Consider the following 17,464-nt stretch of genomic DNA (forward strand, 5'->3'; position numbering starts at 1 on the left):
CAGAGTTACAGTGGATAGACAGGAAAGGTGGGAGAGAGCTGGGGGATGACACACAGCAAAGGGCCGCAGGTCGCATGCTCTTACTGGGAGAGCTATAGGCCACCCCAACTTTACAACATTCTTGCCAAGGTGTTTAAATGTCTAGGAGATAATTCACATTTCCATGGAGGACTAATTAACTGGTCAGGCAGTTGCTCATTACATGAGACAGAATCAGTAGACTAGTGGATATAAAGGCAGAGAAGACACTGGCACAAAGCATGTAGTAGGTTCAGAGGACAATTGGGCTGAGACTGAGCTTTTGGGAATGTTGAATAAAAGATGTGTAACAAAACAAGGTGCTTCGAAGGTGGAGGAGAGAGGCCACTGGGGCAGTAAGGTGGAGTTTCTCCTGGCTGTGGCGGGAAATGTTGTTGGCCTGGGCAACGTGTGGAGGTTTCCCTACCTCTGCTACAAAAATGGAGGGGGTAAGCAAATACAAAGTCCCCTACTTGTTACCCAAAATCTGTAGTACATGTATTTATTGTTGTATACTTTGCAAATGCAGGTGCATTCCTGGTGCCATATCTGGTATTTGTGGTGACATGTGGCGTACCCCTGTTCCTGCTGGAGACGACTATAGGCCAGTACACCCAGGAGGGGGGCATCACCTGCTGGAGGAAGCTATGTCCACTGGCAGAAGGTATGTGGTTTAGGACTTTAGATTGTAGATTGAATATTGACAAGGTGTAGCAGGTAGTTTCATTAACGGCTCCTTTAGCATTGTGGGAAAGTTTCTTTTTACAGTTAAGGTAGTTCAATGTTTCATTGAGGCAGTAACACATTACCCACTCTACAACTGAATGGAGCAAATGTCAACTTAAACACAACAAGACACATCCATAGTTCCATAGTTCCCTCCATATCAGAACTCTGTCATGGATGTCAGTACGGGGCAAACATTGACAAGCTAAAATCTGCATGCTGTGACCCTTATTGCAAGGGGGAAAAAAAATAATAATATAAATGTAATGTTTTATATTAAAAACATGCCCACTGCACTTGAAATGTAGCAGTTATGTTGCAGAATGTTTATTTTAAAGTGAAACTCACACCGATTTTACACATAAAAGTCTTTTTATAGGACTTCTGCATATGTGAAAAAAAAGAAAAAAGTTACGAAGGATTGTTGATGTTTATGAAAATATTAGCTACAAACCTGCAGGTAAAATGTTAAATCAAGTGACACACTTCAAAGTAGTCTCCTGTCACTTGTCAAAACGTAGCCAGTTTTTTGTCATGTCCATAGTAGTTTGACTAAAAAGGAGAGAACATTAAGTGTTTCTTTTTTTACTTTGCTTTTTAACTATATATTTTTTTTTTCTTTTTTACATATATTTATCTTGAGGGAAAAGTAGTCTTTCAGAGTGAGTAAGCAGTTTTAGTCATTCATTTGGTCAGCCTGACTCTTGGCAATGGATAAATGAAGAAGGTTTGTCTATAGGGGTGTGACGAGACGCTTACTCCACAAGACGAGACACATCACGAGATTGGGTTCACGAGAACGAGACGAGACGAGATTTAAAAAAAAATTTAAAGAAATCCTCAATGATGAAATATATGAATGGAAAATTATTTTTTTATTCAACTGAAAAATCACAAAATGCAAAACAATTTAGGTGCATTTTGAAATCAACTATTAATGATTAATGTTATTTAACTTTTTTTTTTACTATTTTAATGAATTATATGCCGTAAAGGACGTGCAAACACTGCAAAATGTTTTGTATAAACTCTACCAACTGGCTTCTGCCCTGTACAATTTCACATGAGAAATCTAACTCCTTTCCACAAATCGAACATAAAAAATAAATGTGTGGAGGAGTCGCCGAAATCCGACATTTTCCACCACAGAAAATTGCCTCATATCAGCTGCAATGAAAACGCCTATGTCCCTCGTTATTGCCGTGGCTCTTGAACTTACCGGTGGCAGAGATGCAAAGGCTTTTAGAGTTGTTTGCCCTTTTAATGTTTTCGTCGCGGGTGCAGTAGTTAGTAGAGAGCTGTGGTGGTGCTGTAAGTGTTTTTGCATAGTGCTCGTGTTAGCCGCGGTATACAGCATTTTTTTCTTACAATGTTTACATATTGTGTTCGTCTTGTCTGTCACTCTTTCGCCGTTTATTATTTCCGCAGGAAAACCAAAATGTTGCCACACAAATGATTTAAAAGTGGCAGGGGGATCTTCAATAGTAATTTCACGCTCCATCACGCTGACATCACATCGCCTCACGAGACAACTTTTCACCTCGACGAGAAATCTCGTCACGTTTTAATCTCGTCACACCCTTATTTGTCTATAACAGAAATGTGGCCCTGCAGGTATCGGCTATGGTGGGCAGCTGATCCTGCTCTACAGCTGTATGACCTACATCATTATTCTGTCCTGGGCTTTGCTCTATCTGGTGTTCTCCTTCAGCTCACAGCTTCCCTGGGCCAGCTGCAACAATTACTGGAACACAGGTAAAATGGAAACTGTCACATGTCTTAAGGTGGACTTGTATATTACAACACTAACATCTGCATACTGTACTGATGTTATAATAGCAACACTTCAGTGACTTTTATGTCAATAAAAGGTCATTTAGTTTTCTATTCCATAAATTCTGGGGACTTGTGAGAGACAGATTTAAAAAAAAATAATGGTCAAAACCTTCTCAGACTTTGGAAACCTCCCCTAGTCTCGCATTGCCAGATCTATCTCCATTGTCCTGTGGTCCCTAGAGCCACAGAAGACATACATCTGTTTTGTGATTATAAGTATAATTTGTTTTCTCACTATCCTTTCAGATGACTGCGTAGACTTTTCAACACAAAACAAAACCTTTGAATGGACAAACCAGACAAACTCATCCTCTGCTGCCACAGAGTTCTGGGAGTATGTCGATGTGGATGAACAAACAAAGCCTCTAGGTTCTTTTAAATATGCCAATATGAGTCCTAATGAGTCTCAGTAAAACATTTGTGTCCATCTTTTTCCCTTCTAGACGACGAGTGCTGGGTATCTCAGGGGGGATTGAGGAAATAGGCAGCATCAGGTGGGAGGTGCTGTTGTGCCTCATTACAATGTGGATCATCTGCTACTTTTGTATCTGGAAAGGGGTCAGGTCTACAGGAAAGGTATTTATACAAGCCATAATACTGTGGTAAAGTGTATACAGTATATTTCTATATGCTTTTAACAACTTTTTTCCCAAGGTGGTGTATTTTACTGCTACCTTCCCCTATGTGATGTTGGTAATTCTTTTGATCCGTGGACTCTCTCTCCCTGGAGCTCTACAAGGAGTACTGTATTATCTTCTGCCTGAACTCTCACGACTCACAGACCCACAGGTAAGAGCTTCATGATATACTGTAACAGTGGAGAGTTGATGGACACATTTTCTAACTGTTGCTTTGTTGGAACAGGTTTGGATGGAGGCTGGGGCTCAGATCTTCTTCTCATACAGTGTGGGTGTGGGCTCCTTAACTGTGCTAGGCAGCTATAACACCTACAACAACAACTGCTATAAGTAAGTATTTGTCAATGTGTGCCTGAGCTTGACGCTCAACTTTTCTGACAGAAGCGCCAGTGGACAAGAGCTACACAATAACATATTAAAAAATGATCAACTACATGCTATGAATTCATAGAGTATGCACATATTTTTGGGTTTTGTAGAGACTGTCTGTGGCTGTGTTTGCTGAACAGTTGTACCAGTGTGGTGGCTGGTTTTGCAGTCTTCTCTGTACTGGGATTCATGGCTCATGAGCAAGGTGTCCCCATTGCAGAAGTGGCAGAGTCAGGTAATGCAAGCCACCACAGATATTCAGAACTGTGTAACCTCATCTTCCTGTACCCATTTTTAAGTTTTACACAATTATGGCACCTTTTTACAGCCTCAGATTTGTCATTTTTTAAACTACAATATAAACCCTTAGCCTCAGATGACCACATGGCCATCATTGTACAGTAGTATGAGATGCACACCTCCTACACTCCCAAGCAAGGCTAGCTAGTCCACGGCCATGGTGGAAAGTAACTGAGTACATATACTTAAAACTTAGGTAGGCTACTTGTTGTACTTTACTTGAGTATATCCATTTGATGTTACTTTATGCTGCTGCTTCATTTCAGAGGGAAATGTTGTAGTTTTTACTCCACTACATTTATTTGACAAGTATAGTTGCCATACTTTACTGATTAATATTTTACATAACTAACAAATGAAGCATTATATTTTTTAAATAAGAGGTCAAATTCTGTAATATTTCACAAAAAAAGAGAAATGTCCAAAAACTGAAAACAGAATTGTATATTAGAACTTTTCTTTCCCATCTCTCAACCAATCAGATTTATCCTGTGACCCTTTCGAAGGGCTCGAAACCTAGGTTGGGAACCAAGGGACCCAACTAACTGTATTAAAATAAGCTCCTCCTTGACCAGCTACAACTGTAGTATGCTGCTTACACATTGATTAATCAGTATTAACAATCAAATGTCAAGTACAATGCATCAGTTACAGGGGACATTTACTGAGTACTGTTACTTTTGTTAATGCAAGTACATTTTGCTGAAAATACTTCTGTAATTTCACTAAAATAGGATTTTAAATGCAGGATGTTTTCTTGTAATTGAATATTTAACATTTTTGTATTGCTAAGTAAAGGTCCCGAGTACTTCTCACACCACTAGCCCACAATGGGTCAAATCTTTGCTGCCATCTTGAGGACAACTATAGACACTACAAGCACATTTACATAACTACTCTCTCTTTGCCAGACCCTCCTCCAAAGCCAGCTGAAGGAGGAGGGTCTACTCAGCCCCAAGCTAGTGTGCGCATACTCATACTGTACAAAAACCTACAGCACACACACATTCATTTCACTCATGTCCCCATAGTTCGGCCTTAACTGGGCTCATGTTGCTCACTCTCATATTTTGTCTCTTCTCTTCCCTACCCAAATATTTACTATTTACAAATCTACAATCCCTCAATCATCTGCAGACACACAGTCTATTCCCTATAAGTCATTAAGTGCTCAGATTAATTCTGAAAAATCTCATATGAGGGTACATGATGTCTCATTTTTCAGATACCGTACATGTGTACATATTTATTTACATAAACCTATAATCTAACAATATAATAAACATAGGCCTCATTAAAATTAGGAATTTCAAGATATCAAATATTACATTCATGTTCACTCAGTGTAATTTTGTTCTTGTGGCTTGTGTAAATAGTATTCAGTCTCCTTTTTTTTATTTCAAATATTCCCCCATTTTGGTTCCACACTAAAAACCATGAAGAAAAACTGTAAATGGTCACAAGAATAAAGCTGCCACTTAGGCCTTATTTTTTTCAGTGACAACACTGATTGTTGTTCACATGTTTATGAATGACATTTCCACTGCATTGCAATCTGAATGTATATAACTTTTACTTCACAAAGTCAGTGATGCAAAATTGAAAAAAGAAAAAAAAAGAAAAGACAGATAGACAGTGACAAGTGTAGAATTGGTGTTTTCCAGGTCCAGGCTTGGCATTCATTGCATACCCACAGGCTGTAGCCATGATGCCTCTTCCCCAACTGTGGTCCATCTGTTTCTTTGTCATGCTCATTCTCTTGGGTCTGGACACACAAGTAAGATGTCCTATTGATGAACTCTTTGTGGAAGAACAATTTCACATACGGAAATGTACTTATTCTTACTCATCTTTTCTCTGTACAGTTTGTTGCCATGGAGGTGGTGATGACATCCATCATAGATTTGTTTCCCACAGTAATGCGCAGGGCAGGCCGGCGGGAAGGCCTTCTCCTCCTCTTCTGCCTCACATGCTTCTTCTCTCAGCTGGTCATGATCACTGAGGTCAGTATTTTGTGTTACATTGTTACATTTCTTTTTTACTAATCCATAATGACAGGGTATATAAATAACAAAATCTATATATATATACTGTATATATATAATATATGTTTATCATTAAAACAAGATGCTTTCCGCTTAAGACATTTCAATTATTACAACATATAAGTTGATATATATTAATAATGTGATAAAAAAAATGTGGCAGGAATAGGCTTCCGTGCATCTGAGGTTGACATATAAAGTAAAATAAATAAACCCATGTCCAAAAATGTCTTTGCTGTTGTTTCCAGGGAGGAATGTATGTGTTCCAGATGTTTGACTACTACGCCTGTAACGGAGCCTGCATCCTCTTTCTCTGTGTGTTTGAAACCCTGGCACTGGGATGGGTATTTGGTAGGTATGCCATTTTTAAATGGGCACTCCAGCAATTTCATATCTGACCTAAATAAATTTGTGCGACTCACAAAGGACATATTAAAAGAAAAAGAAAAAAATCAGAATCAATGCAGCAGATACAGAGATATCTTGACTTTAGTCCCTTGTGTTCTAAAAAGTTCTGGTTTGTACATTTCCCCATAATGCTTCAAAAACCTGATGGCATAATTTAGGTTATTTTCTCAGACTTGACAAAGCTTGTCTAGGATCACAACAGATACATACCTGTTTTCATGGGCTGAGTAGTATCCCTAACTACTAGTAAACTGACCATTTATGTATACAAATGAGTGAAGATATGCATGCTGGGTAACTAGGGCTTCAGGACATTAGCCGACTGGCTAACACTGGCGCATCTACAGAAATGTTGATTAATGTGCATTGTCCTAATCAAAATAAATAAATCTTAAATTACATCTTCATTCACATACATCTAGTCTGATCTGGTCATTATATAGGCCTAATGATCATATAAACTCTTCTCCTATAAAGGGGCAGAGCGGTTGTTTGGCATTATCAAGGACATGACAGGTGTGTACGCCAACCCGTTCTTTAAAATCTGCTGGCTTTACCTCACACCCCTGGTCTCACTGGTGAGTCAGCTTTCAATGTTACATAATGAATAATCTCACAGTTTTGGTCCTTATCCTCATGAACACCTGAACGTCTTTGCACTTTACTGTATCCTTTTGGATTTTTGATGACATTTATATACCGAAATGTACAGACAAATACTGAATCTCTCTTTTATTGTTTTCTCAGGGCTCTTTTATATGTTCTTTAGTTGATTACCAGCCTCTGACCTTTAACCGCTGGTATGTGTACCCAACCTGGGCATACGTGTTAGGCTGGCTACTGGCCCTCTCCTCTATTCTGCTAGTGCCGGGATGGGCGCTGTATAAACTGGGAACTGGGACTGGGAACCTCACTCAGGTGGCTAAACTGTGTAATTGATTGTGATTATTAATTCAACAAATGTCATGGTGTATATGTTATATAATGAGTGCATTGATTATGTGCCAATTAAAAGTGAAAGCGCATGCGTCTAGGTAGCTCACCTGGTAGAGCACGCACCCATATATACAGGAGGAGGAGGTTACTCCTCAACGCAGCGGCTGCGGGTTCGACTCTGACCTGCAGCCCTTTGCTGCATGTTATTCTCCCTCTCTCTTCCCCTTCATGTCTTCATCTGTCCTGTGAAAATAAAGGCAAAAGAGCAATTTACGCTGTCTATAGTCAAACAGATTTTTCCATATACTCCTACCCTTCAAGAAGCCCGGCAAAATGACTCAAGCTTCCTATGAAATGCCGAAAAGCTATACAGACAAGTCCCGTCTCTCATATTTCATCTACAAGATGAGTTGTAGTTTTTAGTTTTATTATTACGATTATTATTTTTATTATGATGTTGGCGTGAGGGTCTATAAAAGTGTGAAATGTTTAGGTTTAATAATCAAAGAATAATGTTGATTTCCAGAGTACAAACAACATTCTCCTTAGTTTATGCCAAAATAAAGAATCTAACTGCCAACATGCAGTATTAGTGATATTGATTATTTCATGAGCTTTTTCACCACTGCAACGATGCAATTAACACTATAATGCAACCACTTCAAAACAATGTGATAGAGCTCGTTTTACATATTTACTTACTACAAATTATTGATGAATATTTCTTTCAATTTCTTAGCGTTTCCATCATCTGTGCCGACCTGACCCTGACTGCTCACTGACCCAAAAGAGAGAAACTGAGCTGCAGCACATTGAAGGGGGAAATCTGCAATATCTGTTGATATGAAACATTAAATGATGCTAAAGTCTTTGTTCCTGCATCATATTTTACAACAATTACGATTGGGCACTAAGCGGGTTGGTTATTGATTGTGATATTACTTCCTTTGCTTCTCTTAAGTTTAGAGTCCAAAGTTCAAAGACATCCAAAACTTGTCTTATTGACTTTAGCTATTTCATGCTGGATCATATACTGTTGAGGAAATAGTTCTCAGAGCAGCTTCCTCCTGTGAATGTCCCAGGCTGAATAAAACAGAACAAACTGTGTTTAACATACTGAAACCACTTCTTTTTTTTTCAGTGATATTTTTGCAGTGATTTTTAATTTGAATTCAAATGTACAATAAAAAGATGACTATTTTAACTAATCTATCGCCAAGTCTAAAATAAATGACTGATAACTGTACAAAATGCTGTTGAGGCAGCACGGTGGCTCAGTGGTTAGCACTTCTGCCTCACAGCAAGAAGGTTCTGGGTTCGAACCCAGGGCGTCCTGGGCCTTTCTGTGTGGAGTTTGCATGTTCTCCCCGTGCTTGCGTGGGTTTCCTCCGGTTGCTCCGGTTTCTTCCCACCATAAAGACATGCATGCAACTAGGACTACAGTTGAAAATTAGCCGACTGGCTAACACTGGCGCATTTACAGAAATGTTCATTAATGTGCATTGTCCTAATATAAATAAATAAAATCTTCTATATTTCAAGGGATCCTAGAATCCTAGAATTTTAATTGGTTACACTTTACACTGTCATGTCACTCTTATGTAGATACCTTCAAGCACAGGGTAACCTTTTTAATTTTATTATAATTTCTTGTCATAACAAAATCACGCCTTTGTTACAAAAGTATAACTAGAATTACCACCTTGTGGTTGTACACCATTGCCAACCAGTCAAGTTGCAGTTTACATCCATGTCTGTTCAGACTTACATATGTAATGAACACTTTGAGACAATTTAAAAGGTATTAAGTGTATTTCTTGGAGAAACATGGATGCTTCAAACACATCTTCAACCCAGCAGCACAGAAGATCTATACAGTCACCACAGTTTCAAGGTGGACACCCAAGATTAGTGTCACCAATTCAGAATCCGACCAAATGTGAAACATGGTCACAATCGCCCCTTCTGTTTCTGAGTTATGGTGTTGAATTATGGCCAGAAAAGTGTTTTATGTCACAGTGAAGTTGACCTTTGGGATATGAAATTTAATCACTTAATCATTATATAATTTGTGTTAAATGTTCTCACAATTAGCATAGGAATTCTTTAATTATGGCCAAAAATGCATTTTGTGAGGTGACTTTTGACCTCACAAATCTAATCAATTCATCCTTGAGTCCAGGTCAACGTTTGTGCCAAATTTAAAAAAGATTTGTCAAGGAGTCCCGAGATATGAGTTTTCTCTGTCACCATGGAGCTCAATGGAAAAAAGAAAACTGGTAAGGAAACTATTTCCATGGCTTTCAGGAGCAGGAAACAGTCAAGCACATGTACTTCTCACATGTGCATCACAACCTTGATGAGTCTTCAGTTTCCATGGTAGCAGCTGGATTAATTAAAGGCCATGTGAACTCATTGGATAAACATATGATAATATGTGAAAAGATTTGAAAAGATTCATATGACACAAAGACAAAGTCTACTCTTCATATATTGCTTTATTTAAATACCTTAAAATTATATAGCATACACTGTATTAAAAAAACACTATAAATTTCAGAAATCTGTGACTTGCTGGCAGTGATGTCTGTCATATGCACAAGCACAGAGAAATATATGACAAATCATACACATACCACATGCTTATGACCACTTAGGCATCATATTTTTATACTTAAACTCTCTCAAACGCACAATTAAACTTTTCTCCATCTCTGACTAAAACAGATGACTACATAAACACCAAGAATTAGACGCTTGATGCAAAAAAAAACAGAATATCATTAAAGTAAAAACGGACAACAAAGCTGCTGCATGAGAGGAAACTAAATGATAAAACTAATGATTATCTTGGAGATGCTGTGTTGAATTCATAGTATGTGTTTGAATTCCTACACTATTATAAGATGTGTGCTGTATTTGTAAAATGAATATATGATAACCTGTGACAACGGTGTGCCCTGGTAATGCAAAATGTAACAAGTGAAAAAGAGTTTTTAAGGCTTTGTTGAAGAGCATTTGGATAGAAGTCCTTGCAGCAGTCCAGTTTAGTGCAGTTTGTGATGTTACAGGGAGATATTTTGTACCGCACTGAGTGACCAGTTGTGCCTCAAGTGCTACGAGTTTGCTTAAAGTGACATTTTCCTGGGAGCCTTAGGATCAGCTGTAAAATTTTGAAGGCACCAATCTTGTTCATCACCTTGTTTGGGGACTACTGAGTCCCTCTCTCTCTACTACAGCAGGTTATAACAAACCATTTTCTCAACATTTATCCACCAGGAAATGGATTTATTCATCTTTTCCCTGAATGAAATTGGTCTGGCGAGATAGCGAAACAACCATCACTGAAGTACATATACTGTATGGCCACCTGTGTGTACGCCAATTTCCTCTGCTTACCAGGTAAACACATTTTATTTTGACATAATCCTTTAAGTGACTCACAAGCAGTGACCCTCTGCTCATCTGTGTGTTTCTATAAAGTCTGCAGTCATAGTATAAGATGGTATCTCGGGATTGAATTGCACTTGCGTGAATTAATGGATCAGCTTTCAGAACACTTAATTCTGGTGACGCATGTTAGGCAACTGGAAACAGAACTTGTACTGCAACATGTACATATAAGTACTAACCTTGAGTCATTGTATGATTCCCATTGGCCTGCAGAGATATTTAGCAAAATTCCTATAAAACTAGGTTTAAATAACCAGGGATAAACTATTAAAGCCACACATAAAATCCCAAAATATCCCTGAGTACTTGCTCTCCCTTTAAAGGCAGTGCAGATTGTGCTAACCGGTAGAACTGTCAGGAAGCATAAAGGTGACGTTCTCTGAAGATTTATCTCCGCCCTTGAGCACCCTACCTTGTTCTGAGTTTGGGTTAAGTAGAGTAGAGAGAAGGCGAGACGGCGGCACCTCGGAGCTCTCAGCAGCTAGTGGCCCATTGGCTTTACCTGTGGAAATACTCACTGGTTGACTGGCAGAATCTGGATGACACAGGATTTGTACATTTTGCAGAATTTTAAGGCTGGGGTAGCTGCCAGACTCGGCCATGGCTCGGTGCAGATGTTGCCAGGCTGTGATGCCGCTCGGGCTGCCACTGGGGTTGCTGGCAGCCTGGTACAGTAGCTCTGTGTGCTGGCGGAGCTGGGCAATGTTCCACTCGGTGGCGTTACTCTGGCGCAGCAGTTCCTGCGTGCGCAGTGTAATGTCCAGCAGACCTGATTGTCTGAGGATTTCTTCTGTGTTGAGGAAACGCCGGTGGCGAGTACTGGTGGTGCTGTTTCTTGGAAGATCTCTGGTTGTGAGGATGGAGGATGTAGTGTACAGACCAGACCCAGATGGGGAGCTTTGGCTCGAGGGGACAGCAGTAGGACCGGAGGACGATTGACTATCTCTGGTGGAAGAGGAACATGGCAGCTCAGATGTTAAGACTGCTAATTTCGGTTGCTTATAAAGGTGCTGCTCAGGTAGACTCCTGGCCACAGGTGTGTCATCACTCTTGTGTTCTGTGCACACCCTCTTGCTCAGGTTCTGGGATTCATCATTACATGAAAATGTATCAAGTGGCTTCTTGCTGGGGTGAGGTGCAATGTGTGGGTAGGAGTTGAGAATGGGCAGGTAAGTGCCATTTATTTTCTTCCCTGTGACATTGAACATCTGGGACAAGGGCTTTTGTTGCTTGAGGGTGGCCGGCAACAAACTAGGCTGCTGGAAAAGAATCATATGGACAGCACCAGAGCTACTGGTTTCCCTGTTTTCATTTCTCCAGGGCAGCTGACCTCTTTTCTGGATCATATCCGGCTGGTGGGACAGGGAGGAAGAAGTAATCAAGTAAAAGTCATTTTTCAGAAAATAATCACTCCAACTAAAATAAGTGAGAGTATTACATTCATTTAATTTCAGCTCTCTACTTGCCTCAGTCTCTCATCCCTGCTATGTTGTGCAGGGGCTCTGTTGCACACTACCTAATTCCCTACCATTACACTTTTAAAAGTTTAAAATAACCATTTTCAACAGAGGAATAGTGTGTATTCCTAACCTCACTGTCTGCACCTACACCTGTCTTACCTGCTTAAGCACCATGTTGTTGGTGATGTAGATGGGTGGAAGCTTGCGGCCTGCTGGCATCAGGGTAGGATTCCCAGGATTCCCTTGCCCAATGTCTTTGTTTTGACCTGGCTGTGAAGTTTCTGCATGCTCGCTGCCTCTGGACTGGCTTTTGTTGCTCCGCTGGTCCTCCACATCTGTCTGGTGCCAGTCTGAGCCGTCTGCAGAAAAAGTTGTAAAAAGAAATACATGCTGAATAATACAGCTGAAGCCATGCTCAAAGAGATAGTTGAACTTTTGTGACGTAGTTTGGTAGTGTTATGGCATTTTTCCATTACATGGTACCTGCTCGACTCACCCCGACTCTACTCACCTGTTTTGGTTTTCCATTATGAAAAAAAGCACCTGGTACCTGCTAACAGGTACTTTTTTTAGTATCACCTCCATTGAGGTCCCAAGCGAGCTGAGGCGATACCAAAAGGTGACATGAAAACCTGCAGACTACTGATTGGTCAGAGAGAATCGTCACTAATCACTGTGTCGTCACTGCTAGCGACAGACGGGGGTGTCCTGAACAATCCGCCATTTTTAAATAGTTTAGCCAGCTGTGGGTTTTTTTGCTGCCTCCAGCTTCTTTTGAAACAAAATGTGTCTTCTGGCTGTGGCAACAGCCACATGCCGAGAGTCAAAAACAACACACCTTCGACGTTCTGTGTGTGTCGCGTTAGGTCACGGCAGTTTCCTGCGGCATCGCTATGACGACCAGCCACGCTCGCCTCACGCATGAGGTGGTACTAAATCTGCAATGGAAAATGGAGGATGGGGCACCGCGGCCGAGCCGAGCCGAGGAGAGCTGGTACTAGCAGTGAGTGAGGGCCATTATTGTGGCATTTTTTCATACCACCTTGCTGTGTACTACTACCTTATGTCAATTTACTTTATGTTTACAAAAGGGAGAAGAGAGGAGGGACAAACATGCTTTACATTTACAGTATATCACTGCCTGAGCTGACTTGTAAATATATATGGGCGTGTATGGGAAATAGTCGAAGAGAATAAAAGTTGGCAAATTGTCTGGTTACATTTCTGCCACATTTACTCACCAGAGTAACCAGAGTCTTTTTCTGAACTGCAGCGGGAGCCTGTACCACTGGAGTCGTCTGCATCTTTATTACCACGTATTGCCAGCAGAATCATACTGTTGCTCCTATTTTTAGCATTCTTGCTGGATGTAGCACAAGGACTGCTCTCGCGCAAGCAAGGTTGTTCTTTCTGCATACTGGACCCTAAAAAGAGAATACATGAGAGTAGATAGATTGTCTCTGAATGCCAGAAATTGACAGCATAAAAACAAAAATGTTTTGCTCTCATGAGACAGAGCTCTGCGTTAGCACTCTGACGGACTGGTGACCTGCCCCATGGTACCCTGCAGATCACTCATTGCATGCTGGGATAGGCTTATTTTTGAGAAAGTGAAATTGAGTCATTCGTAACTAATCCATGGTTTTTGTTTGTGTGTTTTGAAGGTTATCAACCTATTCTGTTCCATCTTTATGACAATAAACAATCATAAAGTGAACAGTTTTGAGTTGTCCTTTGCGTTCATCAAGGATAAAGCAGTTTTCAAGTTGGGCAGAGCTGTGGTCAGCCAGAAATCACATACAACTTGACAGCCATCCATATAGAACATTTTCTTTTTTCAAATTCTTTTAGATGCAAAATAAAAAAGAATATATACAGTAAATGAATATTGCCATTGGCTTACTATTTACAAAATTACATATTGTCAGTGTTTTTGCTTCTACTGGTGTCACTTGAAGCAATGAATGCACATTTTGAGGGTACCATCATTGAAATGCCTAACCACAGAGTTGACTAGATGGTATGCACTGACATCACTTTTTCAGAAGCACACAGTTTCAATAAAAACACTGGTAATGCTACATAGCTTTTTAAAACGTATCGTGTTGCTCCTCTTCTCTTTAATACTGGGCAGTGTATAAAAAACATTTCCCTGAGTTCTTTCTTAACCTATTTGTGTAGTCGATTGCGCAACAGTTTTGTACCATTTAAATAGTGTTTCCAATGTTTTCTTTCCCCACGTGAATCCACAATGGCTGTGTATTTGCCTTTGGGGTGTCTAACCCAGGCATCTTACGCATGGTGACATCATGTGTGTACCCACTAATAATACCTTACAGAGAATATATGCAAAAATATTCAGTTTCACGTTAACTATAAGTCCTAATATTAGCATATACTGGTAGAGTAAACAGCCTCAGCCTGTCCTTGATGCTTCTGCAGTTATAGGTATACAGTATTATACTGAGTACATGTACTCAAGAGGAATAGCTTTATATGTTTTAAAGAACAGAATGTATCCTGTCCTTGCATGGTTCAATCTGTCTGATATTGTATTGCACTCTTAATCATGCAATCCGGTAACGTTACAATGGTCCTCCTCAAATTCAAATTTTGTGTGCTCCTGTGTCATCCACAAGGACTTGGATATCTATTGCATATATTTGAAAAGAGACAGGTAACCAGACACAGTGCCAAAACTCTACATGTATATAATTTAGTTTAAGATCATAAGAAATCTAAAGAAAAAAAACATCACAAATAAGCCCATTTGTATACAACTTTCCCACTGTTCTCATGCATGTGTGTACGTGTGTGCACACGTGTATTTACATGGAAAGCAAGGGTCATGTGTTGTTTTGAGTCCACAGAGAGAAAGAGCCTGTTACACTGGTTACCCAAATAAAATGCTGTAATTGAATCTAACAGGAAGAGACATGAAGCACGTAGTAAATTCGTGTTTTTACAAGATTGCTGCAGCTTGTTTAGACTATGGTTAAAGATTATTTTATTCCCATAACAATCTTAAAGGCGTAGCAACCTATAATGGGCTTTGCATGTCCTTACATGTTGCTAATGGCCTTTGAGAAATGCCTAAGAATTGAAATAAATGTCCCGAGTAGGGGTGTCAAAATAAACAAATAGGCCTACATAAATAATAAGGTTTCAGTTGATATGTGGTTCAACATTGGTATGGGTTTATATGTTTTAAAGAACATCCTGTCCACACATGGTTCAGTCTATCTGATATTGTATGGCACTCTAAATCATGTGCCTTAGGAGGAGGCTGTGTAAATGACACGACAGGAAGTTACCCTATGATGCACAGGTATGGCTGGGCAATACATCGAGATAAAGGCTGCATTGCACTAAATTTATTTTTAAACTTACCAGACCTACTAGCTGTTTTTTTATTCACCTTTACCCACTTAGTAATTGTATCAAAACTCATTGTGTTAATTTTGCAAAAGCACCAATAGTCCCTACAATATCGCTGCAATCTCGACAGTAGGCTATTTGGTAAAACATATCGTAATTGTATTTACTCCATATCGCCCAGCTCTCTACAGGTAACGTTACAATAGTCCGTCTCAAATTACTTTTTTGTGTGCTCCTGTGTCATCCACAAGGTCATGGTCAAAATGCAATCAAAATATAGAAGAACAGGTAGTTCTTCCATGGGTGGCTAAATCAACCGGGGACATGATCAGCTAGCTACAGACTCTGAATGACAATACTGCTCTGTGCTCTCCATTATTTGTTACTTGTCTGTTATTGCCAGCTGTGCAACTTTAGTGCTCTCCAACTTTGATAAAGATCACGTCTCCATTTTTAAAGAAAATGTCCTGTCATTATTTTTTTTGTTTCGGCCAGTTGCGTACGCTCAACCCGTGCTTCGGATATTTTTTGGAGGCAGCGGTTCCATGAAGGCAGCACATCTCACTCTCAGCTGAAACAGCAATATACGGCTCTGAGCAGCAACCCCCCCCTCCTCCTCCCTATTATGTAACACTCAACCATGGAATACACTTCCTCTCACGCTGGTCGCAATCACATAGCTAACGTTACAAAACAATAATAAAGTGGTTGGTCAAAATGTTTAACATCATGAGTCTTTAACAGGTCGACAGTCACGTTTGGACGAAACATTACAAAAGAGCGAGAGCTTTAACGTTAGGAAGATTTAACAATATAACTAATTCAAAGCCATTAACGCTACATATTATTCTCTCTATCTGCAAAACTTACCTTCAAATGTAAAAACGCAAATTATTTCAAACGGTCGTTTCCCGCACGTTTAAGGCACTGAGCGACGCTAACGTTATCCTGCAGTGTCATGTTTAAATCAGTCAGTTACAGTAAAGCATGATTCATTTCCCCGTCTTTGTCAATTATGCCGTGAAATAAGACTAACGTACAGTGAACAGCGAGTTGCGATTTGGTAATGTCTGTCAAGTTAGTCAGAATTAGGAAGGTCATATTTGGTTTCAAAATAAAACTTACACCTGACAAAAGATTTTATTAATAATACCAAGTTTGATTCAACGTAATTCAAAATATTCTGAGTTTACGGTCCTATGTCAGTAGCCTATACTTACTTGAACGTGTATCCAATAGTGGAAACCTCCCCACTTTTGTTTTGAAATCCTGGTGGTTAATTCTAGTGCCCTATAGGGCACTAGTTAATTATATCTAGCTTGAAGCCGCCGTTTGACGTTATAACGAGAAGATATAAAAATTTAAAAAAAAATTCCAAAAGGTTGTCATTCGACCCTGTATGAAGGCACAAGACCGATTAAATAAAAATAAAGAAAGTGGCCCACCGATAACAAGTAAACATAGGGTTGATAATTATTAGTCAATTGAAACCACAGGCGCCTGTTGGACCTCCTACCAGACACAAAATAATTTCTCTGCGAGCTAAATACTCATTGGTCCATGGGACAACTACGACAGCCAATCAGCAATTAATGCAGTCCAGAACGACTCTGGTGCTGCATTGACTGTCAGCGAGACAGGATAGAGGAAAACAAAGAGACAAACTACAAGATTTCACATTTTGTAAAGGTCAAATTTAAACTGATACGTTTTCAGGTTGTGCATAATGTGCATTTGTTTGACATTTAGTGAAAAGAAATAAGCCTACTCTTGTTGTTTATGCTGTGCCAGCTGTCCCAACCATCTCTAAAGCAACTTCTTTGAGCCAGTCAGCTGTATCAGCATGATTGCACATGTGAGCAGGAATTGCCAACAATGCAGCCATGCAGTCAGAAGG

The 17,464-nt window shown here is 39.8% G+C and overlaps 2 protein-coding genes across 6 annotated transcripts; one reads left to right on the forward strand and one right to left on the reverse strand.

Moving 5' to 3' along the window:
• Nucleotides 1–282: 282 nt before the first annotated feature.
• Nucleotides 283–8,186, forward strand: LOC120570546 (sodium- and chloride-dependent GABA transporter 2-like). 4 transcript variants are annotated; one of them, XM_039818945.1, is made up of 14 exons: nucleotides 283–467; nucleotides 548–682; nucleotides 2,359–2,499; nucleotides 2,827–2,914; nucleotides 3,024–3,156; nucleotides 3,235–3,369; nucleotides 3,445–3,548; nucleotides 3,698–3,822; nucleotides 5,552–5,664; nucleotides 5,753–5,890; nucleotides 6,181–6,283; nucleotides 6,818–6,918; nucleotides 7,088–7,258; nucleotides 8,016–8,186. In XM_039818945.1, the coding sequence occupies exons 1-14, from the start codon at nucleotides 308–310 to the stop codon at nucleotides 8,121–8,123; spliced, it is 1,755 nt and encodes a 584-aa protein (XP_039674879.1). In that variant the 5' UTR covers nucleotides 283–307; the 3' UTR covers nucleotides 8,124–8,186. The 4 variants fall into 4 exon arrangements, with proteins under 4 accessions (XP_039674879.1, XP_039674896.1, XP_039674887.1 ...); XM_039818962.1 differs by lacking the exon at nucleotides 283–467 and having other exon boundaries at nucleotides 580–682; nucleotides 2,343–2,499; XM_039818953.1 differs by lacking the exons at nucleotides 283–467; nucleotides 548–682 and adding an exon at nucleotides 1,924–2,055.
• Nucleotides 8,187–9,754: 1,568 nt separating this feature from the next.
• On the reverse strand, nucleotides 9,755–16,884 carry si:ch211-132b12.7 (uncharacterized protein LOC564531 homolog). Of its 2 annotated transcripts, none has more exons than XM_039791430.1 (4): nucleotides 16,788–16,884; nucleotides 13,431–13,613; nucleotides 12,349–12,548; nucleotides 9,755–12,081 (listed from the first exon to the last, which is right to left on the reverse strand). In XM_039791430.1, the coding sequence occupies exons 2-4, from the start codon at nucleotides 13,603–13,605 to the stop codon at nucleotides 11,068–11,070; spliced, it is 1,389 nt and encodes a 462-aa protein (XP_039647364.1). In that variant the 5' UTR covers nucleotides 13,606–13,613; nucleotides 16,788–16,884; the 3' UTR covers nucleotides 9,755–11,067. The 2 variants fall into 2 exon arrangements, with proteins under 2 accessions (XP_039647364.1, XP_039647355.1); XM_039791421.1 differs by lacking the exon at nucleotides 16,788–16,884 and adding an exon at nucleotides 16,438–16,634.
• Nucleotides 16,885–17,464: the final 580 nt, after the last annotated feature.

Source organism: Perca fluviatilis, chromosome 2 (genome assembly GCF_010015445.1).
Source record: "Perca fluviatilis chromosome 2, GENO_Pfluv_1.0, whole genome shotgun sequence".
NCBI classification, from domain to species: Eukaryota; Metazoa; Chordata; class Actinopteri; order Perciformes; family Percidae; genus Perca; species Perca fluviatilis.